The sequence below is a fragment of the Corvus moneduloides genome, chromosome 4, assembly GCF_009650955.1.
Source record: "Corvus moneduloides isolate bCorMon1 chromosome 4, bCorMon1.pri, whole genome shotgun sequence".
Taxonomy (NCBI): Eukaryota; Metazoa; Chordata; class Aves; order Passeriformes; family Corvidae; genus Corvus; species Corvus moneduloides.
Window position 1 is genome coordinate 38,269,917 of NC_045479.1, and position 16,853 is coordinate 38,286,769.

The following is a 16,853-nucleotide window of genomic DNA, read 5'->3' on the forward strand; positions in this document are numbered from 1 at the left end:
AATGTTTAACAATAATTATAACAACAGTAAGAAAACTAAAAGTAGCAACCTTCCCATCAAAAGGAAAACTGTAAAATAATTTCTCTGTCATATATTTGCCTAGAAATGTTCACTCAAAGGTACTACAGAGTGTAAATTTAGTAGATACTCTGCACGTGCAGCTTGACTTATTACTCTCTCTTTCAACAAAGTCACTGAAGGTCAGTGACAGAAATCCTTATTTTTCTTTTGTCTTTTTAGCCATCAATCATATTGCTATCTTTAAGTCCAGCAAAATTACTGTCAGACATTGCCTGTCAAAGTCCAAATGCATGAAAGTCAGGGCTAAGAGACAAGGTTCTTTTCTAGCCTAGCCATCTTGGAGGAAAATTGAAATATTGTCTGTCACTAGGGGAATAACTGATTATGAGCTATACTGAAACCAGGTAACAAGCATAAACACCACAGAAATACTGTGATGTCCAACCTTGTGTCTAGTCTGAAACAGGCGCAGTTTTCTCTAGGGATGTCTCCAGGAGTCACCTGAGAATCTTAGCAAGCATGTATCTGCACCTAAAAAAATTCTGCAGAGGAACCTGGGATAGTTTTGGCAAGTATCTTAACAGATAAAATAGTTAAACAGTGTTGATACGTAAACAGTGGCTGAAAGCATACTGATGTTCAGGTAAAACATTTATCAAGGGCAAGGTTAAAAAGTTTTGTAAACATTTTTCATCTATAGTTAAAATTAAAATTGAAAGAGCCTTAAGAACTCATTTAGTCGCTCCCTACCCAAAGCACATTCATACCAGTGCCATTCCTGACAGAAACTTTTCTTGCTTATGTAGGCCTCTACCAATGGATAATCCTAAGAACACTACTATTTCAGTACTCCTCTGCCAAGAGGCATGAATAAGAATATCATAGCTCTGGTCCTTTGCCCTGTAACTCTTCACAGAAGAGTACCAACAGATCCATTTCATGTTATAAAATGATCTATTGTTTACATATCTTCAGTATAAACTACAAAAAGCAGACATCCCTCTTTATAGTGTTTCAGATTGGAGCATTTTGATTTGACATCGTGGGTCATATAGAAAGCAGCCTAGACTTAAAACAGCCTTTACAAGCCCTTTCTAAGCCAACTTTCCCCATACCAAGTCATTTGAAACACATGAATACAAAAGCAAAATTTAACCAAAAAGATCACATTTGAGACGCTTCATTGCTTTATCAATTTTTATGTAACTGTCCTCACCCATCAGTTTACTAGCATGTCAATCATTCTGTAGCCACCACTACACACAAGCATGTGCTAGAAACACAGAACCACACGAGGTTTGTCTTATTATCTACATTCCTGATTTCACAGTTGCCTGCCAAACTGAAGGGGAGAACAGATCAGGAACATTGACTGGCAAGAAGATCTGCTTTAGTTATTAGACAAATTACCTCTAGACAAACATCCTGTTCAGCAGGTTTTTCATGCCAAAGAAGGCTGCTGATGAACTGTACTGAAAATGTGATCTATCATTTTTATGACAAAGACAGAGGTGGAAAAAGATTTTCCAGAATTATATATAAGTATTAAGTGGTTTATGATATCATATCATATCATATCATATAAGCACCAATACTTAGCAAGGTACTATTCTGCTTACCCTGAAGAAGTTGCTATGGTGGCCACTGCAACAGAGAAAAGAGGCAATGAACAGAAAAAGAAAGTACCGAACATGGTAATGAAATCTCTCTCACAAAGAATTCCCAATACAAATCTCATGGCAATGAAAAATAATCTTTAAATTACATGAGCTTTTAATGAGTCAGATAAAAGCAGAATCTAGATTATATTATGAAACATCAGTGCGTATTCAACTGCATTCTGACCTTGATTTGTTCTTTACACTGAGCCACTGAACTTATGGACAGATCCCAGCACATTCATTTTCCCCTTAGGGACAAAGTACCAAATGGTAGTGTAATTGCCAAGGGAAAATTATTACTCTGTTCTGAATTATTTCTATCATAAATCCAGCACCAGTCAAACAGACTCTGTCACAAAAACGACAGGGTTGCTGTACAGTGATGAGAGTCCCACATACAAGGGCACCATAAATCCTTTAGTCCCACCACCCAACAAAGACATTATAAGTCATGTGTTTAAATCAAAATTAGAAAATCCAAGCTGGCAGCAAACTGGTCTGCATTGCTGAAACAATGGAAATGAGGTGATTTACTTGCTGCTGGTTTAAAATTCACCCCGCCTTGTCTGTTTCTTAGAAATGTGTAAAACATGACTAGCTTTTTGTCTGGGTAATTTTGAAGGGGTGAAACACAGCTCTTCAGAACGCAGATGTGCAATTCAAATTAACATCATTTCTGTTTCTGTTTCTGTGCAATATATGAATAATTAGACTATACTCATTAACTCCTAAAGAGACAGTTTAAAACAAGTTGGGATTCTTAATAATTGATTCATTCTTTTACCTTAACAGTAAAGTGTGTGGATTAGAATAACTCACAGAGAAACTTGGCACCAGTTTAACTATATTTAACTGTATCTGCCTTTTTCATTTTTTCAGGACCTCTCAAGGACTGGTGTCTCTACCAATGTATTCAGGATATTCTTTCCCACAATGCTTTAACAACAATTCCTTGATGGCTGAGTAAAAACATATATGTTGAACCCTGACATGTCAAAAAACTTTGGGCAAGGTGAGCCATACAACAGGGAAATTAACTGGTAGTCAGAGATTTCCCCTTCCACTCCTGCAAGGCTAGAAGTCAATGATTAAAAACTTAGGATGACTGGCATCCATGTTCAACCACAGAACCTGGAGAAAGAATGTTTTCTCATAGAAAACTAATGGGCAATCTTTAAAAAAGGCCCTGTGATCTCCAGTATCAAAGAATAATCTACCTCACCCTTCCCTCCCAGGGTTGACTTTATATAAGGACCATGTAAGAACTTGATTTTTCTAAGACACCGAAGTGACCTGATGGAGGCATTATGATCTGTACCAGCTATGGATTTCCACGTAAACAAGACAGGAATGCACATCTGCTCTTTGATGAATGCAACGGCAACTTTTGGCTTACAAGCTCATTTTATGAAATAAATTTAATTAGCATTCAATCTCTCCAACATTAAAAGATTCAGAGAGTAAGACAGTTTTCAGTGAAGCCTGCTTCTCAGTATGTTTTCTTACATGCAAAATATTTAAGGACTCTTCAAGTGACATTCAACTCCACACAAGAGCATTTGAAGCATCCTACAAAGAATAGTTCAAATTCAATGTAATTATCACAGTATTATGTGGCTTAAATTATCTTGCACAGTTTTAGAGTTGCCACATAAGCAAAGCCTAATATTAATTTGAATTACTCACCTCTGTTGAAAACAGAAAAAACCCTCAAATCTAAACCCCTCTATGCTTGTAAAAATGCAACAAAAGAATTCCTTCAAACTGTAGTTCACAATCTCTCCTTTCCTCTTCTTCCCCATATGAAAGAAAAATTAATTAAAAAGGCATAGTACAAGATGAAAAGGAATAATCTTACTGCTAAAAATTAAGGCTATGCAGTAAGTTACGTCATGTTTTTCATCATCATGAAACCATGATTTTTGAGAAGTATGTAATTCACAGAGTTAAATTAAGTAAAGAAATTTGAATGTATTTCAGGGGCTAATAGACATCAATTCCAGATGACTCAATTATTATAAGTGTTATTTATTTTCTTTCTTGGTGATTTTTGTTGGGAAGGGTAGAATGAAACAGCTCTTCTATTCATTAAGTTGTCAACAGGTGATGGTATCTATGAGAGCATGTTTGAGCAGAATCAAAATTGAGTTAGTTTATTATTATGCACAATACTTTTTCAGCACTCTCTTTTGTCCTGATCTAATGTTTATAATTTCCATATCAGTCAGCCAAGTGAAATATGTGCTTAAAAGCTAGAAATTTCATATGGATAGCATAGAATTCTGTTCTTGAGAACACACATGCAATTCCAATTTTGTTTGCCAGAATACCTACAGAATTGGACATTACTTTTCTAAAGGCAATTCCCAATAAACATATTTATAATAAAAAGATTCTCTAAAATTCTCTTAAACCCTCACCTATTCTCTTATCTCCATTTTGCAGAGAGAAAGAAGACACAAACATTTAAGTGATTTCACCAAGATCACCTAGGAAGGCTACAGCAGAAACAGCATCCCAGGTTTCTTCAGTCCCTGTGCCTTAGTCATAACACAGCCCTTCCTGTCATTTATTGCTTGATTTCTGGGTAGAGGAAAACACACTTCTAGCCAGGTAGAAAGGATCCATTACAACATTCAAGCAGACAGAGCATACATGGACAAAGACCAGACCTCCTCTAGACAACAATCCTGGTCAACGGCAATCAGATAAACACAAAAAGTAGGATCATTTCTGAGAAGCAGCAGTGCAGTCAGGTTTAAACAGCAGGCAAAGGAGTGAGTATGATAGCAGACTTCTTTCTTTATACTAGTGAGGCATCAGTATTGTCTTTTATAACTAGAAAAGTTGGTTTATGCCTTCATTCATATATCCTTTGTTGATGCTGGGAAAGTCAAGTTGTTTAGATCAGCACCTCCAGCTTCTCCAAGTGGCTTGTTTTTGCTATCTTAACCAATGTAGCAGAAGGATCTTTTGCTCTCCATATTAGTCCTGTCGGACCCACAGAAAGGAAAGTAATCGGGTTCTGGCGTAAGGGTAAAGAGTCAAAAAAACTGCTTGTTTTGAGAGGACAGTTGAGGGAGGTAGAGACTAGGATTGATCAGGCAGCTGTGGGGAAGAAAAAGGGCTATGTAGAAGTCCCAGGGAATGGATGTATGCTTGCTATGAGAGGATAGGGCCCTCACAGAATGCCACAGGTTTCAAGGTTGTACAAAGACTTCCCCCTGCCCCACCAACACAGATTCCTGAAGCCCTATTTTCAATTCTTAGCTCTGTTTCCAGTATTTGAAGTAGCGAAAAAGCCTTCAGAAAGCTCCACTCATGACACTAGTCTTCTTGTTTCATCTCAAACTCAAGTATTATTTTGAAGCATAATTCAGACCTGGTTCAATTAATGTTCCCAAAACAAATCTCACAGACTGTTCCCTTGCTCTGTCATTACACAGCAGTCCCTGGCACCTGCACAGCAACAAGGATACAAGCTGACTTCAGAGACCAGCTTCAAATCTAAGAGACTAAGACTATGTGGTAAAAAGACAATGAGTTAACAAGCATTAGCTAAAAATAACTGTCACTCCCTTGAAACCAGAGTCAAGTCTTCCTGACAGTTTATTCTGGGTGTGGCCAAGAATAGAGTTAATGTAGTTTACACGAAAAAACAATTACTGCTATAATTATTCAGAAGTACCAGAAATAATTTAGGCAAATTTTGCTGGGATATGACTAGACAAAGACCTTCCCTCTGCACTAAACGCTTTGCAGTCAGATTACAGTGCTGGATTTTAGTACGTGCTAAAGAGTCTTCAACTTTTTTCCTGTCTCTCAGCAGGTATTTCTATCTTTCAAGATGCTACCACAGCACCAACACTTCCCTGGAATGTGCTGTACAATTGGCCTTACTGCCTTTAGCTATGTTACAGGATCAGATGCACAAATGATACATACTACAAAAGCAGAATTGACTTTTCATGTGCTTAGTTGCAGGAATTGCTTTGATTCCTCTTGTTACAAACACATGCAAATGTTAGCTGAAATATGTATCTCCACATAAAGCAGATATCAATGCTGTGATATGTCACAAAACGTATGGTCTGACGTGCAGCATATGGAATGAATGATGGCAACCTTAAAATAATTGTAACTTTCTATTTTCTCTAAAAATGGCACAGCTACTTTAGCCCATTGAGAGAATATTTATGTCAAAAGGAACCCAAGAACTTCTGAAGGAAACTACACTTAAATCAATTGCTAGCGAACCATCACCAAAATTTGCCTGACAGCGAATGGGAGTTACTATGGCATCTGCTGAAATAATTCAGATGAGGCCTCATTTATTAAAATAGTAAATCTATACCACTATTAATCAAGCGTGATACAAAGTATTGATCTAATACTCACTCCCTTAGCTGGTACTCAGAGGCACTAATTAAGGGAGCTGCATAACACATCTCGTTTTCCTCTGTGTTGAACTATGAGAAAGTGCAATCAGGAGTAAAGGCGAAGGCTGGAGTAAAACAGCAGTTCACTCATTTAAATGGATCCTATATGACTGTTTCTGAATATCCCAACAAAACAAGGTCAACAACCCTGAATGTGGCTGTTGAAATTTTGAAACATTTTGAAGTACATTAATTGCGCTGAGAATTTCTGTCTTTGTCACCCACTTACTATCCAGACTCAGCATTTCACATGGGCCCTCAAATGCCTTGACTTCTCCTGACATTACACTGAACAGGACTTGAAGTAACACACCCAAGCGTAATACGGAACCAATTAGCCCACTTATATTGGAAGACTTCAAATGCTACAAGAAATGAAATCTTAATCTCTGTGAAGGAAAACAGCAATAAAGATCATTTCAACTCCATAGTTCGGTTTTGTTATGTGTGGCAGCTGGTATGGGGTCTGTAGCTCAGACCCAGGAAGCCGTGACCGGTCCAGAGAGATGGCCCTGCGAGGAACCGTCTTCCAGGGACCATGCAGCTTTTCCTCAGCCACTGGAGTGCCTTTGCAGAGAGGTGCCTGCTTCAGCAGGATAACAGCTCTTTAGTGATTTTCAGCTAGTGATTTCAGCTCTTGCTCTGAGAGGCAATCTCCAGGCCAGACCAGGAAAGAGAGACGAGAGGCCCGTGTGGCATTCCCACATAGGTGACTTTATTGTCCTGCACCTGCGAAAGGTGGCCAGTGACAGGCTTGCTCTCCCGACTGAGCTAGCCGGGCTTCTTTTATGGGGATACAAAGGTGGGTGTGAGAGGGTAAAAGCCAATGGGTTACAAAGGATCTACATAGGGTCTCCCAGAGGATCATGGTTCTGTGTCCTTTCTCACTGTAACAGAAGAGTTCTGGCCTTTCTAAGGGGGGCTTGCTGGGAGATTGTGTAATATCCTCCTATCTCAGCAGGCTTCCTCCCAGGGCAGGGGCTGGGCAGGCTCCACAGTTATGCATATATTTCCACCATGTATTTCAAGAAAACATTTTTCCAATTTAGCAGCAATAATTCTGGATTTTATATGGAAGTGTATGAACTATAGGCTTAGTTACACAATATCTCTCAGTTTCCAGAAATAAGACCAGCTAATCATTATGTGGGGTGGTGTTGCCTCAGGTGGCTGAATGGATAAAATGTTTTTGCCTCAGTGTCAAGACTCCACAGCCAGGAATTAATTTTTTTAAGAAACAATAAAATAGGGGATCCTAAAGACATGATTCTCCAGATCCAAAACGCTATACTTGATTAAGTGAGATTTACTTTTTAAATTGATTCCTCTTTACAAGTTGGTGAGAAAGTGATACGGAGTCAGCATTAGCTTCCTTCAGTATTTTATTTCTGGAATCAACCTTGGAGTCAAATGCACCAGCTGTTAAAGACAAATTTGTGTCAAGGGAGATAATTTGGATTTATATATTGAAAAGTAGGTTGGTACTGCCTTTTCCCTTGCCCTCAGACTTGGGTTTTATAGAATCAGCAGAACTCACAGCTTGGAAAGAAACAAGTCACAAAGAATTGTTTAACAGCAGGAAAACAATCATCATAACTCATCATATATCTATTTGCACCAGGATCCTGGTTTTGGTCTGGTGTATGAAATTCTGATAGAGAGGAACACTTACGAAGGCCATCTACAGCATGGAAATCACTTAGTTCACAGAAAATTTTGAAGGTACATTTTTTTCTTGTTACTCATTTCTGATACAGCTCTCGATATTTGTGAAGCCTACAGGGGCAAGCTTCATCTGAACAGACTACAGTTCAGTCTGCCCCTAATCTGTGCAAGGAAATGGACAGCACTCCAACACACTCATCCATCCTTGGAGCAAAAGAACAATTATCAACAACACCGCTTCACGCTTGCTCATTCAGTGCTTACAGAACTGGAAACAGCAATAGCTATTTTAGATGACAGTAAAAGAGATATTCACAGTCACATCTGATTCAACACTGGTTAACATTAAATATAGACCAGACCTATTTCTTTCACATAATACTACATTAAGTCAACCAGTTTAATGAGGGAAATCTTTTATGAAGATTTAGAGCCCATCAAGGAAGAACCAGGGGTGACACAACACTCTTAACATTGAGTAATTGATCTTATCCTATGTGGTTAAGTGGTTTTGAGAGGTCAGGCGCATGTTTCTCTCCATTAACTGTCAGTGCACTACAAGGTGAGAATGTCAGATTTACAGGTCTACCTTTGGGATGCCTAAAGTAAATTGGGAGGCATCCCACCTCATATACTCACTAACCAACCCCTTATCATAAGGAAAGAGAAAGACGTGAGAATTTGACAACATTATTCACATTCTTATGAAACAGTGCGACCTTTGTTATTTATTGTGACACTGCTTATTGGAGCTCTCTGAACTGTCCTCTGATCTGTTTAAGGTTAGAAGAGAACCACAGTTCTGTTTGTCTTCTCGTGGCTTCTGGGCTTTCTCAGTCAATGTTAACTAGTACAATTTACTAGAATCCACACATTTTTAGATTCTACTGAAACTTCATACAAACAAAAGATAAAGAATCTTCAAGAAGAAGGGAAGAGGGAATTTCAAGGTGCTATTCTTGCTCAAGAATGTGGGACATGAATTTCCATAAACTATGTTCTGTAGCCAAGGCTACTGCTTTTCAGATCTTAAGGGTATGTGCATGCACTACAGCTTTAAAATCTGAAAAACAAATAAGTTGTAACTTTCTATTGTTATTATTCCACTCAACTCTCCTTGATGAATGTTATACAAACCAAAATACAGCAAGAAGGAAGACGAAGGAATGTATTTCCATATAAAATGGACAAAAACGTATGAAATTAAAGCTATAGAGCTTAAAATATTCCTTTGTAGTATCAATTCATTTATGTTGTTTATTTTCAAGCAATCACTATGCTGGACAGTAAAAGGATAATAAACATTTCAGAGAAATGGAACCAAACACACCTTTACAAAATAAAATGTGGTGTTCCAAAATAATTTATATGAGCACTTTTTTTCATTTTTCTCCAGATCTAAATATTAAATTTTACTAAAGAGAAGAACTGCACTCATTCCACAAACAAAATCAATTAGCAGTATAACGACATAGAAATAATCATATTAGGACATACAATATTGTAACAGTGGAAAATTGAGTCAAATCTTTTTGGTATTTTCTGTATCAAGTTCAACAGCACACTAGGAAGTACTTCAGCAGTTTCTAAGAACGACAGGGTATTTTGAAGAAATACAGGCTCTTCAGTACAGTAAAAAGAACTGTTTACATAAGAAATAGTTTTTGAAAGGATCAGCATGAATGTAAAAAATTATGTTTTAATTTTTGCATTATTTTATCACTGAAAATAATAGCTAGGGATTAGAATTAAAGTATCCACAGTTCTCCTCTCTCTCAAAACATGCATGTTTACAGTCGTAGACAAGAAGATAACACATCATTGCAACTAGGGACCAAAACTGAGGACTGAATTACTGTTAAAAACAGCCAGATGATCATTAACAAAACAAAGTCAAGTTTTTATAATGTAAAATCTTTTGAAAGACTTCACAATGCTCTAGTGCAGTTACCTCTGAAAAGGTGCAGGATCCAGTATCCTCATGAAAGTACTTTGGAAAATTAGTGGGGAATGCATTACTCATCTAATCTTTTGAGTGGTTTTTAGATAGATGAGACTTGGCCAGACAACATAGGTTGGGTCTTCAATCAAGACCTCACTTTAATTCTTCATGAACAAGACATCCTAGAGCACCGACTCAACACCGACTCACCTACAAAAATTGGCTTAAGAAACAGCTTTTTAAAGGATCTAGACTTTCAGGGAAGTCTAGCCACATCTGACTGCATTCAGTGCATGGAAAAAGAAGATGCCACCCTGACTCTGTATAACTGCACACTACTTCTGAAGTGTCAAAATCAAACACAATCGGAACAGATTATGACATTTTACTCAAAATTTGGTAGTTCTTCTAATAGTCTAAATATTTCAGAATAATCTGCAATATTCTCCTAGACAGAGAGTAGACAAATCATGGTCTACTGAAATCTGATGTAATGACCTATTTCTAGCTCTTTACTGTTATCAATGGGAAGATGTCACAAAGCAAGAATGAAGGGCAGTGCCAAAAGCAAATGCATACTCCTTTCCCTATGATACCTCCTTCCCTACTACATCTCTGGACTGTTAAGTAAGTGCCAATCACTACTTTATGTCAGCAGCAGGAACAGAGTGGTAGGGCACACAACTGTGTTTTATTGCAGTGATGCTGGAACATCACTGAGCTGTGACACTGTGACTGAAGCCCAAACACCTCAAGTGACCATCTGTAGTTAAATGTACCTCAGTACTACCAAGCCTTGTGAGCAACAGCAGAAAACACAGTAGTATCAAGAATTCTTTTCACGCTACCTTTGACATTACAGTGAAAGTAAAATCACATTATTTGCAATTTTTCAATTAAATCTGTAATTATGCAGTTAAAACCCTTTACTAATACTATGTCCCCAGGTACCTCAAAATCAAAAAGTTACAAATGTTCCACTATTTTCCTCTTGTTTTACACTTTCACTATCGACATACTGAATTTCAAAATGGGGACAATTCCATTGTCTCAATTTGTAAAGAAGGCAGTACCTAACCAGCACTGTATGTGCTAATTATTAACTCTCATCATATTAAACACAAAATGCTGCATAAATTCCAGAAATGCTCAATGGGACTGTTTTCCATTCTGTTTGAAAAGCACCACAGAGGGGGAAAAAAGAGTCTGTTCTAGCAGATTACAAGAAAAGAAAGATACTGGAAAAATGATATAACAGTACAAGTTAGGGCAAAATAATTACTGAAGCTTGAAGGTGCCTTCCATCTCAAATTAAATACAGCATAAGGATTAGTGGTAAAAGAAAGGAGAGGTGGGACAACTGGGAGAAACAGAAGAAAAACCCTCATTCATTAGAGAAAGAGAAAAGAGATTATTTATCTGCAAAGCATTAAATGGAACTTGCTGCAAAATTGATCAGATCTCTTCAGACTCGGAAATACCCTACAGCAAATATTGATCAAGAGCAGTGAATGTGCTACAGACCGTGTTCATGTGCTATACGAAAAAAAAAAGCGGGAGGGGAACTAAAGTGTGTTTAAAACATACTTAACTTTGAAACACACGCAACTGCTGAGTTAATGGTTGCATGAGTTATTGCAGCAATGTGTATGAGGATAGATGATCTTCAGGAAAACATACCTGGCTAGATTGAATGCATCATCAATCAAGCCTGCTCGATTACTGACAGAGAGAACCTGTGAGGGGCAAGCACAAAAATTGAACCATTTAGGGTGATGAAACAGTGAAGGTTCATCTAGGAAAGCAGATTTTAGGGATCAGAAGAGGAGCTTACCTCATGATTCCTTGTTAGCTGATTAATTAGCAGCCTCCAATTCCTAATATCATAATTAACTCTAAAGTATCCAGTCTGGTTGATGTTCCCCAGCAACCAACTTGCCTCTTCCAAAGCAGGAATTCTGTGGTGTTCTGGAAACAAAGAAGAAGAAGGGAAGGGGTCTTGGTTTTAACCTTAAACATTCTAAAAATGCATCTGTTACACTTTCACCTTCTTTAAATATACGTGAAGGCAGTAAAATTAATTCAAAGACTAACAAAAATATTGTGTTGGATTAATAATTTCCTTTATCTGTTCTGATGTAGAGAGATGCCAGCTGACATTCACATGGGGACCTTTTACCCACACAGAATTTCAAGTGTGCTTTTTCTTTCCTGGGAAATATCATTTTTATGACAGGTACCCACTTTAAGTCTGGTACCCTTATTCTGGCCATGCTTAAATAGCTTTCTACAATTGTAACTCAAACAATTCAATGGATGTGCTACAGAGAGAAGAGTAAACCTGTGATTAAAAAAATAGATTCTTAAGTGTTTCTGCATGCATTTGATTAAGCTTTTACACTGGATTTTAAATTAAAGTACTTCGAGTTGTACAGCTTCTAGCTACTAACCACTGAGAGCCTCCTCTTTAGAGCTAGACCAATTAACCTTCTATCACCTAACCTGTTCATCTTTCCCCTCATTTTAAGTAATCACTCTAGGGCTGAAAGTCTAAATTTATTACCGCATTTGTACAGTCAGGCACTCCACAACTATTTGCAGGAATAGGGATTTCAAAATTTCAACAACACAAAAGCCCTGAACTCACAATACACACTTCTTTTTTACCATGGCACAAAGCCTCAGGCTTCAACATCTCTGGAAGAAGTCTTCAATCTAGTACGTTATTTTGACAAAACTAACCATGAACTCTCGAGAACTCACTAAAAATTCAGAAACACTTTTTTCAACTAATAAAATTAGTTTTTACACTGTTGAAGGAATAGTCTTCTCATTCAATTTTAAAAATAAAAAAGAAATACATAAAATTTGTTATAATGTAATTCCATTAGGGAATTGTTTGGTGTGCTTTAATTCCCTGGAGGTAATAAATAGGAAAAAAGTTAGCAATATGGTCTTTGCAATTCACACATACTACCTAGTACATAGGCTGACTAAAGAAATTGATTTAGTTCAGTCTTTCTCATAAAAAAGTAATTTCTGAGGAAATAATAGTTAACTAGGGCTACAGATAAAAGTTGTGCTTCTTCCTTGATTAACAGCAAACCCACAAATAACTACTATTTTAAGGTGCAGTAAGTACAAAGATCAGCAAGACCCCAATCTTAAAAACACATAATTACATGTTTAAATTCATGGACCTGCATTTTGCACACGAATTTGGATAAAAAAACTGCAGTACTAAAATAGAAAGTCCTCTTTTCTCCTAGGTAGTTCTGAAACCAATAAAATCTCTGAAAAACACACTTATTAGAAATATTAAGCCGAGAATAACTCAGTTGTTGCATGTTCAATTCAATTCTTTACGATCCAACATATCCTGCAGAAATAGGACTGAGAAAATCTGAATTAAGTCCTACAACTCTGAATTTCCCAGGCATTCAGACTGTCAAAGCACCTAAGCTGCTTTTGCCACACAATCTGATTTGGAACAAGGCTGTAACACTTGTGTGTCCTTTCCTCCACAAGGGGCTGTACAGATCAGTCCTAAGTAAACTCTCTTAGACTTGCCCCCTGTTTAAATCCTTTTTTCATCGGGTCCGAGTCAGAACCAGCCCATTGCTCCACCCTACTTAGAGAAGACTTGAATCCTGTTCCTTTGTAACCTTATACCACCTTAATGGAGTACAGCTTTCTGCCCATGCTCTTTGGTAGCAAACTAACCTTCAAATGCCACCAGTCCTGAAAGCAGCTACTTGTAACTGGTTAATCCTTGCACCTCTACAATACTACCTAAAAGCATACCTAATAGGCTATCAGCACACATTAAGCAATATCTGGGTAAATAAATACATTAAATGGAAATTTGCAAAATCATATGTAATTAAAAAATACATACACTTTTTCTTCTTAAAGCACTTATATTAAATTTTCACCTCCAAAGTGAGAAAATTACTTATGCTTCAATAGCGTATTGAATTATACTTGTCAGTCAAATATGACAAGTTCAGAATAAGCTATTTCACATATAACAGCTGCTCAACACCCCCAGTACATATCCCTATAAAGAAGAGAGTATCTTTTCCAAGCACGATGGCATTATTGCTGTTTCGGTCAGTTTAAATACAACCATAACCCCTTGCTATCATATTTCGATAAGACCACTTGTGTATTGACGTCCTCCTGAAATACAGGACAGGAATCTTTCACACCTTCCCAGCTCATATAAAGAGGTGGCTATTTTAAGGGACTGCCTGATACATATGCTTCATATAGCTCTATATAATTTTGTAGAATTTGATATTTGTGTCTGTCAGTTCTCATGCTTTCCTATAAAAGAAATTCTTTCTTTTGGTAATTACAGGCACTAAAAATTTCTATACATCTGGGTAATGTTTCCACTTACCACAAACACATTTATTAGTTTCCTATTAAAAGTATTATAGCTAGGGAAAAGGTAATAACTCAGTGTTAAACCCTACATTAAACCATTCATGACTTTCTAAACAACAACAAAGATTTCATTTGGAATGAAATCTATCTTTGAAGGTTTTAGTTCACCTCTTAAAAGTCATTCTAAAATATATATCCCATTGTATTTGACATTAAAGGGAGGTTTATTTAATCTTCTTCCATCAGAAAGTGTTTTTCCATGGTCATGTATTGTCGGGGGGCCTCAGAAAATAACACTGCTCTAAAACTCCTAGTTTTGCTGCATACATATAGGAAACATTTAGGATGAAATTGTTAAACTTTATGACATTTGTTTTGAAGTAAAAAAAATCAGTTAGGGTCTCATTCCCAGTTTGTCTGCTCTCAAAGTGTGAGATAGCTCTCCAGCTGGTGCATGTGGCTTGAAGTTCTGAGCTCTCCCATCTCTCAAGCAAGTTCAATTCCATCAAAACCAGCATGTGAGGCAGGTCTGGGAGCAGGGCACCCTTCTGCAAGAGAGTACTCTCAAAAGCATGGACCAAATAGAGTTCCAGTACCATTTCAAGTGTTCAGACTCACAGTTGTTATTTTAACTCTTCACTTTATACAACTCCTAGCATACTAAGAAATTGGTTTATTATTTTCTTTTTCCCCCTGCCGGGGGAATTGACTCCATTTTGCTGCAAAAATAACTGCAGAAGTGTAGCCCAATTACCTGACAACAACAGCAAGTGAAATTTTTCTGACAAAAATGTGTTCCATGAGGAATTTCACAATAATCTATACCGGCTTTAACTAAATTCTGCAAATCTTCTTGCAAGAACTTTTCATACAGGAAGAAGGCAAAAAGTGAGAAGAGAAAGTTCTATCTCACTTGCTATGTTGCCATAGCTCCATACTGAAAGAAAATATTTTAGTATAGAGATCAACAAAATAAATGGAGCACATCAGGAAATATGATCATGTTCTATCTCACATAACTCTTCCTCAGACTACCTTTCCATCCATTAACATTCCTATATGATGGAACTGCTAATGTCTAAGGTGATACACAATGTAAGCAGCAGTCTTCTGCTAGGATCTTCTCTCGGCTGTTAGAATAAGGGGAATGATTCTGACTCACTCTGTCAAAATCACATAGGATTCCAAGTCCTGTGTACCTGGCCCTCACGATGGCTGGCTGAAGCTCAAAGCAGGACCTGTATATTGATCTTTCTTCACAGTGCTTCCCTTCTTCCTGCTTTTGAAAGATAAAAGAGTGGAGTCTGGAAGCAACATAGGTAAAGTTCAGCAGCTGAGTCTCAGAAAAGTAAATAAAGGGTATTTTTCTAAAGCTGCAACTAATGCTCTGTTCCCCAGCAGGTGGCCAGCAAATCCCAGCTCAGAAGCATCTGTCTTCTACAAAACACTTCATGGAGCAGAATCTGACTTTTGAGTGGCTTAAAGTAGAGACTATCTAGTAGGAGGTGGCAAAGTAAATTGGGACTTGCTGTTGGAAGGCAATTGCCCTGTTCAACTTTCTTTCCCCCATCTCATCACAATCCTGAGGAGATATTAGAAGCAATCTGAACAGCAGTCACTTTAACTGAGGTAGGGAGGTCCATCAAAGGAGTATTTCCCTGGAACATAAATCAGGTAATGAACAGGAGGTGGGGATGGAAAGGGCAGGGAGGCAGACTAAAGCTGTGCCAGCCAGCTCAGCCGCACTTGCTGAGTTGCATGGAGATGTTTCCTACTTGGAGACTGAGTACCAGAACAGTGATTCCCAAGGAATTTTCCAAAGCCCTGCTCACCTATTGGAAATGGATGCTAGCTAAACCTCCTCACTTGAGGTTAAGGCCAGTTCTGGATTTGCAGAAACATGCACAGGTGAGCCTGTGCTTCCACATCTAGTACACCTTCATCAGCAATAGCCAACACCTTCCCACAAGCCCTGCTAAGCAGTCATGGGGATGGAATGGGTTCAAAGCTGGTTCTTGACTCTCCATCCACTACTGATTTTGGGCTGATCCCAAAACTGTGTGGACGCATGATCACAGATCATTACAGCAACCACAAAAGAGGCAACTTATCTAGGAGAAACACAAACAAGTCCTGGAACTGTGACAGAGCAGAAGTTTGTAATACCAATGATTTCCACAGCGCCAGCAAAATTTATCATTCAGCACACCTACAAGAGTGAGGCACAAAGAGCACTGCAGCCACCTTAGCGTGATGTCTCTGACCTCAGCACGGACAGGAAGGTTCAGCATGAGATGTTTCTTTTGTGACTGGCTTACATTCACTTGAAGCAGAACAGCCTCATCCATGGCCGTGGAGAGTGAACAGGGAAAAGGTGGTGGTGACCTATTTGTGCAGCACTCTGAGAGCAAATGACACAGCTCCATTTCACACACCAGACAAACTGAACCCAGTAAAAGGACCATCATACGAATGGCATACGAACTGATGAGTAGAAATATGGTTACATAAATGCTATGGTTCACTGGGTAAGGAGAAGAGAGACTGGCAGAAGCACTCGCAAAATGAAAAGCTTTCCAAAATATGACTACATACCTTCAACAAACAGGTGGGAAGAGCTATATTAAATTTGAAACATCCTGGATATTATGTACTTTGTCGAACAAGTTCCCAAGGCCTGGCACTGTCCTCCCTACAGGATTTGCTACAATGGACAATGAATTACAACTCAAA

The 16,853-nt window shown here is 38.0% G+C and overlaps 1 protein-coding gene across 1 annotated transcript in view; it reads right to left on the bottom strand.

Annotated features, from left to right (window-relative positions):
* Nucleotides 1–16,853, bottom strand: part of TRHDE (thyrotropin releasing hormone degrading enzyme) — a 209,869-nt gene that overhangs the window by 36,441 nt on the left and 156,575 nt on the right. Inside the window, exons 11-12 of the mRNA XM_032105718.1 lie at nt 11,563–11,696; nt 11,409–11,464 (exon numbers count right to left, since the gene is read on the bottom strand). Coding sequence (XP_031961609.1) covers nt 11,409–11,464; nt 11,563–11,696 — 190 coding nt within the window. The remainder of the gene's footprint in view (nt 1–11,408; nt 11,465–11,562; nt 11,697–16,853) is intronic.